The sequence below is a fragment of the Somniosus microcephalus genome, chromosome 16 (assembly GCF_052327205.1).
Source record: "Somniosus microcephalus isolate GS21.2 chromosome 16, FLI_Smic_1.0, whole genome shotgun sequence".
In the NCBI taxonomy this organism is placed as follows: domain Eukaryota; kingdom Metazoa; phylum Chordata; class Chondrichthyes; order Squaliformes; family Somniosidae; genus Somniosus; species Somniosus microcephalus.
The window spans coordinates 77,825,671-77,847,863 of record NC_141002.1 but is presented as its reverse complement, the minus strand read 5'-3'; the positions used below and the strand labels follow the sequence as shown (position 1 = coordinate 77,847,863).

Sequence of the window (22,193 nt, the reverse complement as noted above, 5' to 3'; positions counted from 1 at the left end):
GACTTCTTGTAGTCTAACAACAGATATGAAAGTGTGACTTATGTACAATACGAGCAAAAACTGGTCATATCATGGCTAGTTTCATTCTTTTAACTGGCAAACTAAAAAGAACGAAAGGAATCCACTACAATGGCAAAAATCTTTAGGGCGACTATTTAACTGCAAGCTACTGACTAAATTCACATAAGTTGTAATACAAAAATAATACTTTTTTTTCATTGGGAAAATAGGACCATATGATTAATTCAAAAGATGAAAGAAATTAACACATGAATTCCAGCTATTATTTCACAATTAACACAATGTGATATTAGACAATACAATTAATACAAGTTCTACTATTAATGATCTAGACAAGGGAACTAGATGTAATATCTCCAAGTTTGCAGACGACACAAAGCTGGGTGGACGTGTGTGCGGTGAGGAGGATGCCGAGAAACTCCAGTATGATTTGGACAGGTTGGGTGATTGGGCAGATGCATGGCAGATGCAGTACAGGTAGACTACCCTTTATCCGGACTTCCGAAAACCGAAACCCTCAAAAAACCGAAGGTTTTTTCGGTCAGCGTAAGTCGTGCGCACGACATGACCAGAGTGGCGCACGACTTACAGGCCTAGCCGGATAAGGGATAGTGTAGCATTTTTCCGCACTTTTGAAAACCGAAATCGCTCAGCGTAAGTGTACCAGCCTTTATCCGCACATCCGAAACCAGAAAACCTCTGAAAGCCGAAAGTGGAGCAAAGCATGACTTCTGAAAACCGAAATGCGCACGACCACGACCCCCGCCGACCCCCACCCCCGACTATTTATAGTCGTTATTTATCCCACCCTTTCGGATAAGGGATAGTGTATCCTTTATCCGCACTCCCGAAAACCGAATTACCTCTGAAAACCGAAGTGTTTTCGCGCACCTTCCGAAATCCGAAATTTTCCTAAAACCGAAACACGGCTGGTCCCGAGGTTTTCGGATAAAGGATAGTCTACCTGTATAATGTGGATAAATGCGAGGTTATCCACTTTGGTGGCAAAAACAGGAAGACAGATTATTATCTGAACGGCAATAGATTGGGAAAAGGGGAAGTGCAACGAGACCTGGTGTCCTTGTGCACCAGTCGCTGAAGGTAAGCATGCAGGTGCAGCAGGCGGTTAAGAAGGCAAATGGTATGTTGGCCTTCATAGCGAGAGGATTCGAGTACAGGAGCAAGGCTGTCTTGCTGCAGTTGTACAGGGCCTTGGTGAGACCACACCTTGAGTATTGTGTGCAGTTTTGGTCGCCTTATCTGAGGAAGGATGCTCTTGCCCTGGAAGGAGTGCAGCGAAGATTCACCAGACTGATACCTGGGATGGCAGGAATGACGTATGAGGAGAGATTGGATCGATTGCTTATATTCGCTGGAGTTTAGAACAATGAGGGGATCTCATTGAAACTTATAAAATTCTAACAGGACTAGACAGACTAGATGCAGGAAGGGTGTTTCCGATGGCGGGGGAGTCCAGAACCAGGGGTCACAGTCTAAAGATAAGGGGTAAGCCATTTAGGACAGAGATGAGGAGGAATTTCTTCACCCAGAGCGTGGTGAACCTGTGGAATTCTCTACCACAGAAGGCAGTTGAGGCCAATTCATTAAATATATTCAAGAAGGAGTTAGATATATTTCTTAAGGCTAAAGGGGTCAAGGGATAAGGGGAGAAAGCAGGGACCGGGTACTGAATTTGAATGATCAGCCATGATCTCATTAAATGGCGGAGCAGGCTCGAGGGGCCAAATGGCCTATTCCTGCTCCTATCTTCTATGTTTCTACATGTGATATGACCTGTGAGATAGTGATTTATATTTTTATTGAGGCATTCTTAAGTATTGCATTCAATTCAGTAATATATTGTCCTGCTTGTCAGATGGTAATGCTTGAAAAATGGGTTTGGCTTACCTCCAGTCTGACTCTTGCTGAAATGGATTCCCATCTAGTAACAACTCCAGCAGACTATGACATCCATTAAGACATAAAAGGAAGCTCTTGAGATCTATGATAAAGGAAACGTATTCAAAACTGATTAAAGCAGATAAAATAAACAAGCTGGCTAATATACATGTTCTGAAAAAAAATCAAGAATGTTGGAAAAACAATTTGAAGGGCATGTCTTTTATAAAAAAAAGTGTACCAATATTCTATATTTTACAATGTTAAGGGCTTTGTTGGTAAAATAACATCTAGATTCTATTAGAGTGTTACATTACTTTCTTTCAATGTGCAACCAAGTGGAAAACAATAAGTTGAAATTTCACCCCCACAGTCACAGTCATAAAAACCCGAAGGTCTGACTTATACACCAGATTGTATGGGACTAAAGATTTGAAGCTACATATATACTTGTAGTCCAATAATGCTGCGTAGAAGTAGCAATTGAATTTGTGTTAGTCACAAACAATCTAGTAAATGGCAGGTCTGTCAACTTCTGAAAAGAGAAAAGACAGGTTAACATTTCGGGTGTAGACCCTTTCTCAGATCTACACTTATTATTTCACAGACCAGTTGTATATCTCCAGGATTTACTACAGTGTATTTATATTTCTGATTTCCAGTACTTGCACTTTTTTTTGTTTTCAAATCTAGTAAATGGGATTAAATTGTTTAACTCCTTGCCTAGCTACAAGATATCCCACAGGCACCATCACGGATAACCTTATCAGTCTTAAGGTGACCTTACACTACTGCATTCTTCGGATGGCACAATCATGTTAACTCATGGAGTAAACAATAGGCTACTCTAAGGTATGTAGGGGGTCAATTTTCGTCTTCAACACCCCTCAGTGCACACTTTGTGAGCCAGAAGTGCATACAAGGAATCAGAACATGTGCCTCCAACAATTTTAATGGATGGAATATTGTGGGGCTGTACACGTGAATTCCCATTAAGCGCTCCCAGTGTGCAAAGCTCTGCAGCAATGCTGTGCTGGAAATTTACCCCATGGTATGAATGATTACTTTGCAATCATACAAAATCAAAGAGATAAAAAAGAAGTGTACGCTATGTGTCAACATAATCTCAATCTTTTACAGAGTGGTAGGTTTACTGGGCCGTTTGGAAAATGATGTGACAAAAATTCAGTATTTTTGACTAGCTTTGGCTGGCGGTAGAATCCAGACAACGGAGCATAATCTTAAAATTAGAGTTAGCCCATTCAAGATTCACTTCTTCACAAAAAAGGGTAGTGGAAATTTAGAACTCTCTCCCACAAAAGACTGTGGATGCTGAGTCAATTGGAATTTGCAAGACTGAGATTGTTAGATTTTTGTTAGGTAAGGGTATCAAGGCAAAGGTTGGTAAATGGAGTTGTGGTACAGATCAGCCATGATCTGAGTGAATGGTGCAACAGGCTCGAGAGGCTGAATGGCCTACACCTGTTCCTATTTCCAGGGCATGTTTACTGTGAGCTTATTTACATCTCAAGGCAAGCATGGACAGTCTCAAATGTATGAGGATAGAGTGAATACTAGAGTTGAAATAATCTAGAGTATGAAGGTTAGAAAAGACCTAAAAATTGTAACAGATGGCTCCAATTCTATCAGTCAGTAATACCACCTGAATATATACTGTCTTGTGTATTCAAAGCATGTACCTGCAAGTATAATGCTATCTAGAACAAACCATGTCTCTATATTGTACCATGACCTGTGAAAGCGTGTTAAGTTCTGCACAACTTAAAACATTGATTTTTAAAAACTCAGTATTACAATAAAAAGGTAAGTTTTGCTGCACGAAACAGACAGGGTAAACCATTTTGATCATGAATCACATGGATAATTTCATTGTGTTCCTCTCAAAAGCTCCTTTTTTGGATTTCTTTAACATTATTATTATTTTTTTAAATCTGTGCAATGAACACTTGAACCCAGGCAATTTAAACATAGAGGGCCTGAAATTTGGCACCTCAGTGCCGATTGTTAAGGCCAGTTTTGTGGAAAAACTGGCGTCCGCCTCACTTCCGGCACGAGCCACGCCAGATGCCATTTTGGTGAAGGCAAAAAAAGAGGCGTCATTTACCTTGTCTGAAGCAGGCGTTAAGCTATTAACATATTCAAATAAGGGGCCTAACGCCGGCTTCTGCCACCTCTTACAAATTTGGTTTGCGTCTGAGGCAGCCAGCGCCAGCAATGTTTACTTCTGGGAAAACAAACGCTAAACAGCACCAAATGAAAAGATAAGTATTTACCGTTATCATCTCCGACCTCACTCCCGACTCAGACCTCCAGGCCCTCTCTCATCTCCCCCGATCCTGGCCCTGATCTCCAGGTTCCCCCCCGATGCTGGCCCCGAGTCCCAGCCTCCCCCCGATGCTGGCCTTGAGATCCGACCTCCCCGAGTCCCAACCACAGTGCATTATAACTGGGCTATTTATTGTACAATGGTAGGAATGTAGCATTGGCTTATTGCATGGACTCTAAAAGTTATGCTTGTTCTTGGTCAGAGCAGTAGATGGAGCACTTCACAATGGTAGTGTTTCACATTGACTTGATGTGGAGTGATGTTCGAAGGCAGCTACAGAGAACTCTGTCCTGACTGAAGGAGATGAGTGCTCTAACAGAAAACCTTTCAAGCAGGTAACTAATTAGGTAAAAATAGTGAAAAGAAAAATGAGAGAGAAAAAAAGCAAGATGTTAACTCACCTGATAAGCGATTATTGCTAACGTTAAGTCTGTCCAATAGCAGAAAGTCAGACATGGCTGTAAGATGTGTCAGACTAAAAAGTAAAGTAGTACAGGGACATAATTTTACGCACAAATAATGAGTTCAGTCACTTATTAATGACTACGAATTCTACAATTCTAAGATATTTACATTCATGTTAATAAACTACTAAATTTATTGCAACTTCTGCAAGTCAGCTTTCTCATTTATAATCATATATACATGTGTGTGATTACTGCAGCAATTAGACAAAGGACAAATGTTTAGCATACCATGCATCTGCCTACACTACAGTAGTACAGTTTAGTTTGTGATAACTCTTCTCCAAGTCAAAGTCAATTTAACAAAAACAAAACACCCACAATTTCCTTGCCTTGTTTGATGATACATTGCCAAGAAATCATCTCATCATAAGAAACAGAAACTGTCTGGGCAAAAAAAGTGGTGGCTATTTAATTTTAAAGTATTTGAAAAAGTAAAGCCTTAGGTAGAGATTTCCTCAGGACTGGAATTGCAGGTATAGAAAACAAATGTTTCCTAATTTGGCAATGCTTGGCTATAAGATTGTGAGCAAACACTTGGACTGATATGGGGAAGATTTCCTCTGTTGCTAGATGTAGCAAAATCTAAAACATATTTATAAAGAAAGTGTTGATGATTTAGCTAAACCGAGAACAAATCTTCCCCATTGTGTTCAAAGATTTTCATGACAAAACAGAGTGGCTCGGCAAGGCTGTGTGGATGTTAAGGTACTTACAGATAGCAGATAGGTTAGTAACCAGTATACAATGAGGTGGTCAGACATTTGGTAGACATCAAGAAGTCTTTCTGCTAAATTTGATGAAGAAGCTTTTGGTGAATTTTTAAGGAGGTTGAAACAAGTACAGCACCAATATTCAGAGTGGCTGTGTAAAAGTCTAGGGTACTGTTGTTGTAATCTTAAAAGTTGCTGGATGCAAAATTAGCTTTGCAAGCCAGTTCTAAATCATTGGCTGCTGTGCTAGAGATATTGACAAGGTGTGTCTGCCAAAAGAATTTCAAGTCTATAATGAATCCAGGCACTTCACTTGGCATACTGAGCATCTAGCAAGGTCAATGCCTATAAAACAAAGGACTGCATGACGTGATGGGGACATGCAAAAATAATTTATCATGGTGAACATCTTCTTAGAGTTATATTTACATGCCAATTTCGAGCCCAAACCACCAAATTGCAAAGATCTCACTGGAGGCTTAAGTACTGTAGCTCACTATAATGGACATTTAATTGAGGAAAAATAGAGGATGCTACAATGCATTACTGTTGTAATTAAGAAACAATACAGAACTTAGGGTACATTTTTATGCAACTACAGAGCTAACTGGAGCTTCTACAAAAAACTGAATCCAACAATGATTAAGATGTACTCAAGACATAATGGGCTGCAATTTCCTAGAAAGTTTCGGTGTAACTGACGCAAGATTGGCGTTGCGCTGTTTTATCTGAGAAAATTTGCACGTAACTGATTTAAGACTTTTTTTGCTGAAAAGTTGCGACACAGGTTAGCAAGCCTTAAAAAAAGCAAATTAAGCACTAGGGTTTATTTCTAGAGGGAATGAATTGAAAAGTAGGGAAGCTATGCTAAACCTCTATCAAAGCTTCGTTAGACCACACTTAGAGTATTGCGTACAGTTCTGGTTGCCATGTTATAAAAAGGATATAGAGGCACTGGAGAGGGTGCAGAGAAGATTTACAAGGATGATACCAGAAATGCAAGGGTATACATTTCAGGAAAGGATGAACAGGCTGGGTCTCTTTTCTCTTGAAAAAAGAAGGCTGAGGGGTGACCTAATTGAGGTCTTTAAACTTATGAAAGGTTTTGATAGAGTGGATAGAGAGAGAATGTTTCCACTTGTGGGGAAGAGCATAACTAGAGGCCATCAATATAAGATAATCACCAAGAAATCCAACAGGAATTCAGAAGAAACTTTTTACCCAAAGAGTGGTGAGAATGTGGAACTCGCTACCACAGGGAGTGGTTGAAGCGAAAAGTATAGATGCATTTAAGGGGAGGCTAGACAAACATATGAGGGAGAAGGGAATAGAGGGTTATGCTGATAGATTTAGATGAGGAAAGATGGGAGGAGGCTCGAGTGGAGCATAAACGCCGACATGGACTGGTTGGGCCGAATGGCCTGTTTCTGTGCTGTATATCCTATGTAATCCTATGTAATCTGCAATTCACTGCCTGAAAGGGTGGTGGAGGCAGACTGAATCTTATCTTTTAAAAGGCAGTTGGATAAGTATCTGAAGGGGGAAAAAAATGCAGGGCTACGGGGAAAAGGCAGGGGAGTGGGACTAGCTGAGAGTCGGCACGGGCTCAACGGGCCAAATGGCCTTCTTCCATGCTGTAACCATTCTATGATTCTATTTGGCGCAAGCTCCCATCAGCAAGATCGGCGCAGAAACTGGTGTAAATTTTGGTGTGATTTCTGCCTAAGTGCGATCCATGAAATTCGTGGCCAATAGTCCAGAGTAGAGAGAACTAATAATTGCTAGCCATTTCAAAATGGTAGGTGCAGTGAAAGGTAACACTAAGATCCAGGCAAGTTAAGCTTCAGGTTTATACCAAGCCAGTCATGGAATTGTATCAAAAGCAAGAAGATTGTGGTTATTTGAAAAACCAAACAATGTACTGCAAAGTAATTCATGCCAACTACTGCTAATTCTTTCCACAATCTTAGCTGTTAAAGAAAACAATAGGGACTGTTCTGCACCGTAGTCTTAGAATTGGGGAAAATGTAGTTCACTCTTATTATTTAGCAATGCTTATTTTGTTAAAAAAAAAATTCATTATTGCTCTTACCACAAAGAAAATCTAAAGATGCGGGGGTGATTTTCACTCAGATGTCGGGAAGGAGGTGGGACTACAACTTTCGGGGTTGTAGTCCTGCCTCCATCGAGATGCGGCCAATCCACGCGATTTTAACTTGATTGACCTTGTTGAGCCCGCCCAGTGGGCTCAGCAGGCCAATTAAGGGCCACCCAGCAACAGGTGACGCCACAGACTGAAATTTCATCTTTCAAGACGTTTTGACAGATGAAATATCAGTGTTTCACAGCCGTTTGAAGCTGTCAAACACTGACAGTCTTACTTCTAACCGGAGTCCTTCTACACAGACTCAGTTAGAAATCTCGCCGGCACTGAAAGCTGCAGGCTGTCACTTTTGACAGATCGCAGCCATTCTGCTTTCTGTGCCGGTTAGATGATGGACTCCCGAAACCTAGAGGAAGGAAGGCTAAAAAGGTAAGTACAGGTAATTTAAACTTCTTTACACACTTTAGACACACCAAACACATTTACCTTTGCACTCATGCACCCATCACTCACCTGAACACCGACATCTCGACCCCTCCAAGTCCTTCAACCCGACGGCCCGACTCCTCTAACTTGGCGTGGTTTGGAGCCGTCAGGAATCCCTCACTTCCAGCTATAAAATAGGGATTAGGCTAAAAACTGCCTGTTAACTACCTGTTAACAGGCAGTTAATTGTCACTAATCCCTTCCTGCCTCGGGTAGGCGGGTCCCAGTGTGGGGCGGGTACCCGCCTCCTTTGAAACTTACATGGAGGCGGGTTGGGGGCGGGATGGTGTCGGGACCCCCGAATTCGGGACTTTAACCCCCCATACACCTCCAATCCCGACTCCACGGGTCAGTTAAAATCGAGGCCGCAATGTCCCATAGTTACAATTTTTGAAGTCTCAGATAAAAACACTTTTAGTCCAGACACTTCCCAAGAATATTCTTCACAGCAATTTGTACCACATGACATAAAATTAACCACAATTCAGAAGAAATAGAAGAATCTGGAAATATATACAAGGAACAATAAAGTATTCTAGAGTGCAAAAATGTAATGCTGGCACATTTAAAACTTCAGCAACTATATCAGTTCTTTACTATTTTATCAAGACTATAAGGATAATAATTCTCCACAACAATTATGAATGGAAACAACTCTTCTTGCAATACCATTTGAATTGACTATTGCCCATTACTACTGCAGTTTTTATTGTGTTAGAACAATGAAATGCCAGAAACCACATATCAGTACAATGCTGATTTGTAGTTTTATTGAAAAAATATTTAGATAGAACTCTTTTGTTGTGTCATTCAAAAGCAGTATGCAATGTTTTATAATGTCCTCTTCTGGTTGAATCATGTTTTCTCTTAAAATAACTTGTTCTATTACATTTTAGATATTGACTGAATAGTGATTTTTTTTTAAATTAATGGCCCAGAACTTCGGGTCTCCATGGGTGAGTACGCACGGGGTACTTCCGTTCCCTTAAAGGAAGGGGTTCAGAGGTCAAACGTGTGCGCAGGAGAGGCTGCGCGTGCGCATCAAACTTACTTTTTTTTGCAGGTTTTCCCGGGAGGGTAAGTCTCCAGAAGTTAGACATGTAAAAAGCAGTTGCAAGGCCTGCTTTTAACAAGGTAAGTGGTGAATTAATTAAAATTAAAACATTTTTTCCACAGGTTTATTATTTTTAAATACTTTAAAGGTAAGTTTATTTTTAGCCCCGTTAGAGAATAAAATTATTTTTTTCAAAAATTTAAATTATTGTTTAAAATAGTTATTTCATGTAATTTATAGTTTATTTAAAAAATGTGATTTAAAAAAAAATTATTTGAAGATTTAGTGATGTTTTGGGGATCGTAGTATTTCTAAGTTTGGCAGCCCTTCCTGTTAAACTTATGAATGAAGCATTCCCTGCTCCGATTGGCTCGCCATGGCCCATGTGATCCCAGGGGACGCATCGAACTAACTGCGCCCCTGGGATACGCAAGTACTGCGCGCCGGCAGTTGGCGCAGGCCCAGGATCGGAATTCCACGGGGACCCACAGCTCAATGGCAGGTGCGCAAGGTAAGTGCAGGTCGGGGCTTACACCCGTGGGAAGCCCCCGACCTGAATTTCTGGGACATAATGTTTTACTTAAACACTACACAAAAAGCTTAGAATAAAGTTTGTTTATATACTTTGCACACAAAGCAATTATACTAAAAGAAATTATGATTTTATTTTGTCCGAATTATACAATTAGGACAAAAATTAATGATCAGAAAAATAGCAAGGATCTCATTGAATTATTTCCAGTACAGCTATTTTACCACAGGAGCAGATAGTGTACCAATGTTAATATTCTTTCCCAATACCTCAGAGAAGGGTAAGACTCAGGTTCAACACAAGAGACATGATGCTCACATTAAGATCATAGTTTTATTGCTGCACAGTGATCCATCTAACAGCCCAGATATAAAATTGGAGAAACCTGTCCCATATGTTCAGCAAATTCAAATGTCATTGGGGGGGGGGGGGCGGAAGAAAAACTCCTTTGATGTGTAATGTACTATAACTGATGATGGGAGAATGACATTGAACACTTGTGACTGCACCCAAAAGCCAAAAATTATAAGACAGATCACAAATTTTAAAATATCAAAAAAGAGGAAAACGTTTAAACTAGAAATGCACCCTAAAATAATTGCAACTTTTGAAATTGGAATACAATATTCCTAGGTGTGACACAAACCTGTTTTCTGTTACAAAGCCAGCTGTGAAGATTGGAAATGGTTAAATTCCATTCCTTTTGGTATTTAATTTATTTCCCGTCAGCCAATATTATTCTGCACTATGTACAGAACCAACTGAAAGTGCCAACTGGCAAAATCTGATTTTCCTTCAAATAACTTATTTCATTTATTTGGGACCAGAGTACATTTCAGTTTTGTTTAATCTCTCTAAAATGAATTTCTTTTTTTCACAGCTAGGCACACAATTCTCATCTTATTACCTACTTAAATTGTCAAGAAATTGTTAATTTCCCCACTTACTTATTAAACATTTCCTGGGATAAGATTTTATAAAGGGACCCTAAAACTCACCATTAACATTCTATGTAGTCAGCTAGCTTTGCTACTCTTTTTCATTAAGTTTCAACCACCAAATAACTTGGATTGCCATATTCAGTCAGTCTATATATACAACTTTCAATTAATATCACTACATATTAACTGCAAAATGAAAATATTTGCAGGATCTACCTGATGTACCTGCAACAGAAGTGGATTATCCAGAATTATACTCAGGCACTTATTAAAATGGAACTAATATTCACAGATACAACAGATGTTTTGTTAAATATTTGCACCCCACTGACTAGATGCAGTAGTATCCTAACAGATATAGTAGGCATGAAATATTTCCATTAATGGAAAAGATAAGTCAATGTAGCCACTATTGCTAAATAAATATGTAGAAATTGTTGTCATTTCTATGATGTTGTGAGGTGGTGTAAGGAATCATCATCATCATCATCATATATACACAAGAGAATGATTCCTGTGTTTTTATACTGGACAATCTTAAATGACTAAAAAGTAATAATGAAGAATATATACATAAATGTTAATGTGCATAAAAGTGTCCTAGGCAACCGATTAAGCCAGCAGTCTGCATTCAAGTCTAGAAACATTCAATAATGTTGGTGCAACATATGTTTTTAAAGTCTGTAGTAAGGGCACTAGAGTAAACAGTAGAAGTGCATTCAAAGTTCTTACTTTTGCGTTGATATAATAGTCTGTCCTCCACATACAAAAGATATTTATCTGTCAGAACTTCTGACTAGATTATAAATATTAGGCCAGAAAATTCCACTAATAGCTTGGGTCAAGTTACTTTTTTAGCTTTGGCAAGTAGAAAGTAACTTACCAACTTCTAATTAACCCCTGTATGTTTCTTCTTGGTCTCTGCTCCTTCATTGCTGCATTCTTACCGATTTTCATGCTGTCTTTGATCCTTTGGGACTTGATGCAGTTCTTCCCTTCAACTTCTACAACTATCTATCTGTACCATGTATCTGATTTCTTTTAACAACTGCTCCTAATGTAGTACTGGAAAGGTTCTTGGTAGGTGAAAAGTTAATTTTGATTAGCTGGGAAAGGCAATCCTCATCAAGTGATGACTAATTTCTAAACGCAATTCCCCCCACCACCATGATGTAAGTAAGCCAAGTACTGGGTCACTTGATCACTGTTTAATCACAACTGCAAGCAGAAAATTACTCACATTAGCACCAGAAAGTTGAAGAACATTTTTCAGATGAAGGTCATGATGACTAGAATGAATCATATGAATGCTGTACAAAATGATGCATTGCAGAATCCAATCTCTAAACTAGTTGTGTTTATTGGAAAGTTGCTATCACAATCCAAGGATTTTGGCTGCTGTACTTAAAATCAGCATTTATTATTTGGCAGAGTGTTCCACATATATTTTTACTAATGTCATTATTAAAGTGTTTTATGTTTACATTATTTGTAATGCTGTCAGGGTAAAATGATTTAGAAATAGAATATGAATGTCACACTAATACAATGTTGAGACAATTGACTCAGAAGAAGGAAGCAGAGCAAATCTACAAGAATATATTTTTGTCAATACAATCCTAATTTGTTCTAAATCAGCGGTTCATGATCCCACAGAAGGTGCAATCCTCCATCAGGAGGTTGCCACTGCTCCGCTCACTGACCCACTCCAGTTTCTATCTGCTGCTGCTGGACTTTAGATGGGGAATCACAGCCCCATTCTGCAGACAGGAATCCCTGATCTGAGACAGTCTTTGCCAGATGAGGAAATTCCAGCCTGGACTACAGAGTGCTCTCCTAGAGACAATGCAACAATGTCATATTGGAAAAATGGCTGACCAACAGCACCTACACTGAAAACCCCTGAGTCCGCTGTTCCGATGATTACCTGGAAACTGTTCTGTATGTACCTTTAAGGGAATGACTGGTCTCAGACTGCAGTACCGGCAGTGACCACCCCTGTATAAAAGGCCCTAGCAGGCTTCTGTAGTTTCAGTTTCCAGGTTGTCTCCATTCAGTAAAGACTTGTTATAATCAACTCCTGCAGTCCGTGTCTCAATTATACACGGACATAATACCGGCGACGAGCAGATACGAACTTACCTACAATCTGCACCACCTCATGGGGATCCATCCCTGAAGCGAAGTTGTCAGAGGTCGAGGCCAGAAGGAAGAAAGAAACAGTAGAAACGGGCGTCGACCGTGAGCATCCGCCTCTGAGTCAGCGGAGTTGAAGATTTGCAGGAGAGGCTGTCGAGAGCGGGGCTTGGTTATCCTGTCGATGGCGCTTCAGCTAATCGGGCTGGTGGCAGGTAGTACACTAATCCTTCCTGGGCTGCGGCGGTCTAGAGTTCAAGCGGGTGGCTTGCAACGGGGCCGAGCAGCGTTGTCGGGAAGAGGAGAGAGAAAGAGGGTGGAGCACACTGGGCGCGGCCGGTGCTACGAAGCCGGGCAGCGTACAGACCCGAGAAGAGGGAGGCAAGAGTCCCGCAGGGTTGTTCCGACGAAGGGGAAATAAAAAAATAAAAAAATTAAACGCGCAAAAAGCCGCGAGGAGCTGCAGTTTGCCACGGAAACCACGGAGAGCGGCGTTAGCAGCAGCGCAGGGGGGGAGTGCGCGAAGACCATAGGGCGTCATCATCAAGGCATAAAACGCCAGCAACAGCGGAGAAGACAAAAGCGCAGGAGGCGCCATTTTGTTAAATCGGGGAAGAAGGCAAAGCGCGGGAGGCGCCATCTTAGATTTTCAAGATGCCAAAGACTGGCGATATCACTGCCTTCGATAATACAATAGAAGACTGGACCACGTATGTGGAAAGAGTCGAGGTATATTGCGAGGCAAACGAAATAGCCGATGAGAAAAAGGCATCGGTATTGCTAAATTTAATGGGCGCAAGAACGTACGGCCTATTGCGGGACCTGATTACTCCAGCCAAACCGAAGGCGAAGAGTTTTAATGAAATTGTTGCTATCCTACAGGAACACCTAAATCCTACACCACTGCTGATAGCAGAAAGATTTAAATTCCACAGGAGAAATCAGCATAAAAATGAGAGCAATGCTGATTACCTTACGGAACTACGCAAGCTATCAAAGCACTGCCAGTTCAGAGCAGGACTGGCAGATACACTACGGGACAAATTTGTCTGTGGACTCCTGAGTGAAGGAACCCAGAAGAGGTTACTCTCAGAGAAAGAGCTGACGCTAGATAAGGCTTTCAGCGTGGCAGTATCGTACGAAGCAGCAGCAAGGGGAGCTGCGGAAATACAACAAAAGCCACAGGAATACGGCACCCACGAAATGACACGGGGATTTGCAAAATGTTATCGCTGCGGCAGAACAAACCATGACCAGAAGGACTGCTGGTCCAAGGACAAAATATGCAGGCAATGCGGAAAGATGGGACACGTTGCACGAGTTTGCAGGTCTGGGAAGAAGACCAATGACAACAAAAAGGCTACTAAGGAACCGTACAGGAAAGTACAAAAGATGACGGACAGTAGTCCCGAAGACCAGATGAGCGATAGTGAATCCGGGAACAAGAGATTAAGCTGTCTCAAACCTCACAACGTAATCGCAAAAGAGGATCACCGAACCATTTGGGTCACCCTCACGATAGCAGGGTCCCAAGTCAAAATGGAATTGGATACAGGATCAGCTCTAACCGTCATGAATCGACGAGACTACGAGCGGCTATTCTCACACATACCCTTGAGAGAGACATCCATTGTCTTGAGGACGTATACGGGGCAAAAAGTATACCCCAGAGGAAAAATAAGGGTGCCTGTCGAATACAACGGCAAGAAAATATGGAAATTGTATCTCTACATCCTGCAAGATGGTGGACCACCATTATTGGGACGTGAATGGATCAGAAAGATAAGTTTAGACTGGCACTCCATTCAGGCATTGACGGTGGCTGGTAAAAAGGATGACGACGTCACTCCTGGACGATTGTCAACAATCTTAGCTGACGCCAAAGAGGTATTTCAACAAGAACTGGGCACTCTTAAAGGCGTAACCGCCTTGATAAAAATAGAGGAGAATGCAATTCCCAAGTTTTTCAAAGCAAGACCGGTACCATATGCAATTCGTCCAGCCGTCGAGGCAGAGCTGGAGAATGCAGGCGTGTTATCTAAGGTAGACTGGAGCGAGTGGGCGACACCCATCGTCCCTGTCATGAAGAAAACGTTAAACAATAAGTCTGAGGAGCCAAGGAAGGTTCGCATCTGTGGGGACTTCAAGGTGACAGTGAACCCAGTCCTTCACACAGTACAATATCCTCTTCCAAGAATAGAAGATATCTTCGCCTCACTATCTGGAGGGAAGCGTTTTACAAAAATTGACCTAGCACAAGCATAGTTGCAGATGGAGGTTGAAGAATCCTCTAGGAAGTATCTCACGATAAACACTCACAAAGGTCTTTACCAGTATAATCGACTGGTATTCGGAGTAGCATCAGCTCCGGCGATATGGCAAAGAGCGATGGAACAAGTCCTGCAAGGGATTCCGGGGACTCAGTGTTACTTCGACGACATCCTAGTGACAGGTGAAGATGACAGTGAACACCTTGCCAACCTAGAGCAGGTGCTCACTAGACTACGTGAACATGGGCTACGAGCCAATCGCCCCAAGTACGAGTTTTTTAAGAAACAGATATCGTATTGTGGCCACGTGATTGATGAAGAGGGGTTGCATAAGTCCCCTGACAAAATTGAAGCGGCAGTTAAGGCTCCAGCGCCTGAAAATGTGTCGCAACTGAGGTCATTCCTCGGATTGGTGAATTACTACCATAAGTTTTTGCCGAATTTGTCCACAATTCTGCACCCACTGAATGCCCTACTACGAACGGGAGTAGCATGGAAATGGAGCGATGAATGTAAGCGGGCCTTTCAGAAGAGTAAGGACCTAATCACTTCAAGAGAAGTATTGGCTCACTGCAACCCATCACTACCGCTAAGACTGGCGTGTGATGCGTCTCCCTACGGCTTTGGGGCGGTACTGTCACATAAATTCCTTGATGGTTCAGAGAGGCCGATAGCTTTTGCGTCACGCTCGTTAACTTCAGCCGAGCGTAACTACGCCCAGATTGACAGAGAGGCCCTCAGCCTGGTGTGGGGGGTGAAGAAGTTCAATCACTACCTGCACGGTCAGAAATTTACTCTACTAACTGATCATCAACCTCTCGTCTCCATTTTCAACCCTCAGAAGGGCGTACCGATAATGACGGCACAACGGCTACAGAGGTGGTCCCTTTTCCTAGGGGCACACCAATATGACATCGAGTACAAAGGAACTAAACAGCATGGGAATGCGGATGGACTGTCGCGCCTACCGTTGCCGACGGTGGAAGAAGAACTGGCAGTGGATCCAGTGGAGTTATTCCACTCGACTATAGTCGAATGTCTCCCGGTGACGAATGCAAACATAGAAAAGGAAACACGACATGACCCGACACGCTCCTGGGTCTATGATTTAACGGTGAAGGGATGGCCAGCACATGGCGAACCACTGCTGCCAGCATTCTCGCCGCGAAGAGAACAGCTGTCAGTGTGCAGAGGAACCTTGATGTGTGGATCCAGAGTAGTAATTCCACCCAAATTGAAGGATAGAGTGCTCAATGAGCTTCATGAGGGTCAGCTGGGAGGGGTAAAAATGAAGAACTTAGCCAGAGCGTTTGTGTGGTGGCTGGGAATCAATAGAGAAATCGAAGAGATGACCAAGAGCTGTACAGGATGCCAGAAGGTCCAAAACGCCCCACCACAAGCCCCTCTACATCCATGGGAGTGGCCCTCATCTCCATGGCAAAGGGTGCACATTGATTTTGCTGGTCCATTTATGGACTCGATGTTTTTAATTGCGGTGGATGCACATTCAAAGTGGCCAGAGGTAATAAAAATGTCCTCAACCACCACAGAAAAAACTATCACAGTCTTACGAACCATATTCGCCAGGAATGGGCTGCCTGAACAGATTTGCTCTGACAATGGACCACAGTTTGTGTCTGAAGAGTTCCGGAGGTTCTTAAAGAACAATGGTGTTAAGCATTACACATCCGCCCCATATCATCCAGCCACTAATGGATTGGCCGAGAGGTTTGTTCAAACATTCAAGAAAGCTATCAAGGCAATGTGTAATGAAGATATACCCCTACAACACAAGGTGGATAACTTCTTGTTTGCCTACCGGAATGCGACACATGCGGTTACCAACCAAACTCCAGCCATGATGTTCTTCAATCGAAGACTACGATGCCGCTTGGATTTGGTTAAGCCAAACGTCAGAAGAGATGTGGAGAACAGGCAGTTTCAGAATATGAATGAAAGGCCGACCAGGAGTTTTAAGATAGGTCAACCAGTTTTGGCCCGGGACTACCGCACTGAGAAATGGCAGCCAGGAACGATCTGTACACGGCAAGGACCTCTAATGTATACCGTGGACGTTGGAGAGAGCATTGTAAGACGCCATGCTGACCAGATTCTAGAGTCACTGGAAAACGTCAACTCCACACCACGATCTGATACACCTGGCGATGAAACCGAAGTACCAATGCCACAGAATCGGTGATATTGGAAGCAGACGAACCAAACAACGACATTGATCCCGACTCAACCTTGCCAGAAGAACCTGATACCCCAAAGAGGCGTTATCCAGACAGAATCAGGAAGCCTCCTCAAAGACTGAACTTATAATTGCTTAACTTCAACCAACGTATCTAGCAACCGTAATTGTAATTATAATTAGTTATTATTTAGTTGTTAAATGAATGTTATGTACTGTTTATCTAAAAGGGGAGGAATTGTTGTGTATGTACCTTTAAGGGAATGACTGGTCTCAGACTGCAGTACCGGCAGTGACCACCCGGTATAAAAGGCCCTAGCAGGCTTCTGTAGTTTCAGTTTCCAGGTTGTCTCCATTCAGTAAAGACTTGTTATAATCAACTCCTGCAGTCCGTGTCTCAATTATACACGGACATAATAGAAAAGTCCAGATCAACAGCTGCTGCCATGTTGTCAACAGCTCCATGCAGCATCTTACCCAGGCAAGTATCAACATAGACACACCCTTTTGCAAGGAATTAGCTAAACAGACAGAAGGGTTGTCACTGGGTGAGTCGCTGAGCATTAGTGGCAATGAGGAACTGGGAGTCGAAAAGAGGAGGGAGAAATGACTCTCAGTTGAGGTGCCTAAGGACCCAGATCTCAGATCCCCAATCTTCGAAAGAACAATGATTCAGGGGCATTACTCTGCAGGCAGTGGAGATGGTGTTCACACATGTGCTTGAGTTGATGGATAAATGGAAGAATCTCACTACACATATCTCCAACAAAATTTCTCAGGACCTGCTGAACACACAGGGGACTGTGACAACCCAGGAGATTGCTGCAGCATCAAGATGCCAAGAAGAGCTTCTAAGGATATTGGTGGCTTCCGGAGTGGCAACTAACAGTACTGTTATAGATGCTTTGAACTGGACACTTTTACAGGGCTTCCAATTCCTGATTGGGATCATTTGGTTGGTGATGTCACTGACCATTAGTACCTCAAAACTATACCCAGCATCTGTGGGCTCTAAAGAATGGGCACAGATATTGCTGTCGCTTTGAAGATTGGTAATGAACACATTTTCTTAATGCCCTCTCCAATGCCTTCACATCAGAGAGCTTCAGATATTAGCTAAGCAACCATTGCTACCCTAGCGCCATGCTGCCAGAACTGGTCCCTCTCGGACAGCAGCAACCCTGAAACAAAAGTCACCTCAGGTCTCCCAGGTTCCAGCAGAACCATCCCAGGCACCTGCCACTTTGGAGGTCAATCATCAGAGCCCCAGGATGTCACTGCAGGACCATAATAAAGTCAGAGTATGGCTGTTTGTTGATGATTGTACAGTGTTTAGCTCCAATCACAACTCTTCCAATAATGAAACATCCCATGCTAGCCCAAAGTAAGACCTTTCTTTAAGGTCTTTCAGGTTTGGGCTGACAAGTGGTAGGTGACATTCAAGCCATATATGTGCCAGACAACAACCATCTTCAACAAGAAGTAGTCCACTTTTCCCAGCCTTCAAGGGCATCACAGTCACTGAGTACCCACCAGCATCCTAGGGGTCTCCTCCTGACCCTTCAAAACCTCTCCAATAGCTACAAGGCTCAAGTCAGGAGTATGATGGAATACTCACCACTCCTCTGGATGGGGACTGCTGCAACAATACACAAGAAACTCAACACCATTCAGGATGGAGCATCCAACTTGATTGGTGCCCCTGCCACTGAACTCAATAGCCATTCCCTCCGCACTGTGGCTGCAGTATGTACTATTCTACAGGATGCCATGCAACAACTCATCAAGCTTATTTTGTCAGTACCTCTCAGTCCCATAACCTCTACCACCAAGATGACAAGAACAGCAACATTATGAGAACACCATCACCTCCAACTTCCCCTCCAAGTCACACATTGTTCTTACTAGGGCATAGACTGCCATTCCTTCAGAATCCTGGAATTCCCCACCTCACACCATCATGGATGTGATATCAGGATAACAACTGTACCAGTTCAAGGAGAAGGCGCATGACTACTTTCTTGAGGTAAGTGGGAATGGCTAATGAACGATCATCCACATCTCGGAACAAATTAAATAGATAATGGCCCAGAATTTGCGGTGGGTAATAACTGTGATCGAACAGCGTTCACTGTTATTACCCCTTTGAAATGGACCGCAGCTTCAGGATTTAGCGCATGCGCTTCCTACTGCAGAAATCCTGAAGTTGCGGTTAGTCATTCACTGCTCCGACACTGGCTGTCCTGTGGCCCCCCCGACCAGCACACCACCCCACATAGCCGGCAATCAGTGTAACATAGAAACATAGAAGATAGGAGCAGGAGTAGGCCATTCGGCCCCTCGAGCCTGCTCCGCCATTCAATGAGATCATAGCTGATCATCCAAATTCAGTACCCTGTTCCTGCCTTCTCTCCATATCCCTTGATCCTTTTAGCCTTAAGAAATATATCTAACTCCTTCTTGAATATATTTAATGAATTGGCCTCTACTCTGCCTTCTTTGGTAGAGAATTCCACAGGTTCACCACTCTCTGGGTGAAGAAATTCCTCCTCATCTCTGTCCTAAATGGCTTACCCCTTATCCTTAGACTGTGACCCCTGGTTCTGGACTCTCCGACCATCGGGAACATCCTTCCTGCATCTAGTCTATCTAGTCCTGTTAGAATTTTATAAGTTTCAATGAGATCCCCTCTCATTCTTCTAAACTCCAGCGAGTACAAGCCCAATCGACCCAATCTCTCCTCATACGTCATTCCTGCCATCCCAGGTACCAAACAAAGCAAACTACATAGGTATGAGGGGCGAGTTGGCTAAGGTAGATTGGGAAACTACATTAAAAGGTATGACGATAGTCATGTAATGGCTAGCATTTAAAGAATTAATACATAATTTACAACAAATATACATTCCTTTAAGGCACAAAAAACCCACAGGAAAAGTAGTCCAACCGTGGCTAACAAGAGAAGTTAAAGATAGTATTAGCTCAAAGGAAGAGGCTTATGTTGCCAAAAAGAGTAGTAAGCCTGAGGATTGGGAGGATTTTAGAATTCAGCAAAGGAGGACCAAGAAATTGATAAAGGGAAAATAGAATAAGAGTAAACTAGCGAAAGACATAAAAACAGACTGTAAAAGCTTCTATAGGTATGTAAAAAGGAAAAGATTAGCAAAAGTAAATGTGGGTCCCTTACAGGCTGAGACAGGAGAAATTATCATGGTGAATAAGGAAATGGCAGAGAAATTAAACAAATACTTTGGCCGTGAATTTAATTGCGCTGAGGGGGTAGGTTTGGAGGTGGGTCCGCTGTCAAAATAGCAAAGATTGACAGCGGGTAGTAAACCCACTGTCAACATGCCTCCATGCGAGTCTCCCAGATGTCGGGTCTGTTAGCGCAGATGGAGACAATTCTGGTAATTAAATAGCTTGCTAAGAGCCAATTTAAGAGTATTTTGAGGCTTACTTGTAATCTCACCTTCTCCCCCACTGATTACCCGCTGTTCGGGGAACACGCCAGCTCAAACTGGCGTGTTGTGAGTCTGCTCTGATGTTTGTGAAAAGATGACAGCTGCAGAAGTGGTATCAAAGATGGCATGTTGCAGATGGTGAGTTTCAGAGCACAGAAAATGTTGGTTACTGCATTTTTAATACATATAGAGATTTCTTTATCTTACAAATTTTTAGATCCAACTGTATGTCCAGTGCCAACTCATTGGGAGAACCTCTCTCACCAGTGACAGATCGCTTCTGTCATCTCACCTGCAGCTCACATCTATTCCAGCAACTTCGGAGCCAATGAAACAATCAGATCTTGGTCCTCCGAATCCTTCCACGATCAGCCCCAACACCAACATCACCAGGCACACCAATATCACCAACCTTCTCCGCCATCACCTGATGCTACACTGGATACAAGGCATCAGCCCCTGACAAAATTGCTGGCCCGGAGGCCAGTGATGGCATCACCATGGCCAGATTTTCTTCACTTGACGCTGTAAACCCTGGCTGCCACATGATGCGCCAGGTTGACACCATCCCATACCAGCACCGTGAAGCATCACTTTAATGTCCAAGCCATTCCATGCACACTCATCACTATAGCGGGGGGGGGGGGGTAGTTATGTCTGAACATTCACTGAAACTCAGTAAGACACTTCTCAAGGTGTGCTCAGATCTGTCCAATAAGGGGCAGTGTTGGAAAAATAGATTTCACTTTATGACGACACATTACCAGAAAATTCAAATGGATATTGGCTAAACCTCTCAAGTGCCGACCCTTGTGTGTTGTTAGTTGGAATGCTTGCAGTAGCATGAGGGTGAGTGTGAGGGATGGCTAGTGAGATGGGGAAGTGATAAAGTAGATAGAGAGAGTTGGGTGGAGGTGCAAGGTAAGTTGGTGTCCTGGGGAGGTCTCTTCCACCCTTGAAAGGGAAGAGAAACTCCCTGTGTGCTGTGACTCCCTCCATAACCATATGGAGGGAGTCATTGGAGAGCCTGGATGCAAGCGTTCACCTTTGTGCAGTGATTGTCAGTTTTGCAGCACCTCAATGCTGTCAAACACTGACAGAACCACTGTCAAACTCCATGTGGACATGGTCCCTTTAAGGAAACCGGCTAATGACACATCATCAAATGACGTAATCAGACCCGCTTCCTGTTAATTGGCCGGGCGGGCTTAACAAGGTCAATCAAGGTAAAATCACATCTGCAGAGCAGAGGCAGTTGGGAGCGGGACTGGGACCCGGGAACCAGCAGTCCCACCCCCATCCCACCTCCTCAATTAAATTTGTGGCCTTTGTGTCTGTCTTCACAGAAGAAAATGCAAAAAACTTCTGGGAAATAATGGAGAACCAAGGGTCTAGCAAGATTGAGGAGCTGAAAGAAATTAGTATTAGTAAAAAAAAATAGTACTGGAGAAAATAATGGGACTGAAAGCCAATAAATTTCCTGGACCTGATGGCCTACATCCTAGTGTTTTGAAAGAGGTGACTATTGAGATAGTGGATGCATTGGTTGTCATATTCAAAAATTCCATAAA

The 22,193-nt window shown here is 42.7% G+C and overlaps 1 protein-coding gene across 5 annotated transcripts in view; it reads right to left on the bottom strand.

Moving 5' to 3' along the window:
* Window positions 1–22,193, bottom strand: part of lrriq1 (leucine-rich repeats and IQ motif containing 1) — a 223,927-nt gene that overhangs the window by 105,206 nt on the left and 96,528 nt on the right. For all 5 annotated transcript variants that reach the window (XM_086009304.1, XM_086009305.1, XM_086009307.1 and 2 more), the window contains 2 exons: window positions 4,669–4,742; window positions 1,930–2,023 (listed from right to left, as the gene is read on the bottom strand). In XM_086009304.1, coding sequence (XP_085865430.1) covers window positions 1,930–2,023; window positions 4,669–4,742 — 168 coding nt within the window. The remainder of the gene's footprint in view (window positions 1–1,929; window positions 2,024–4,668; window positions 4,743–22,193) is intronic.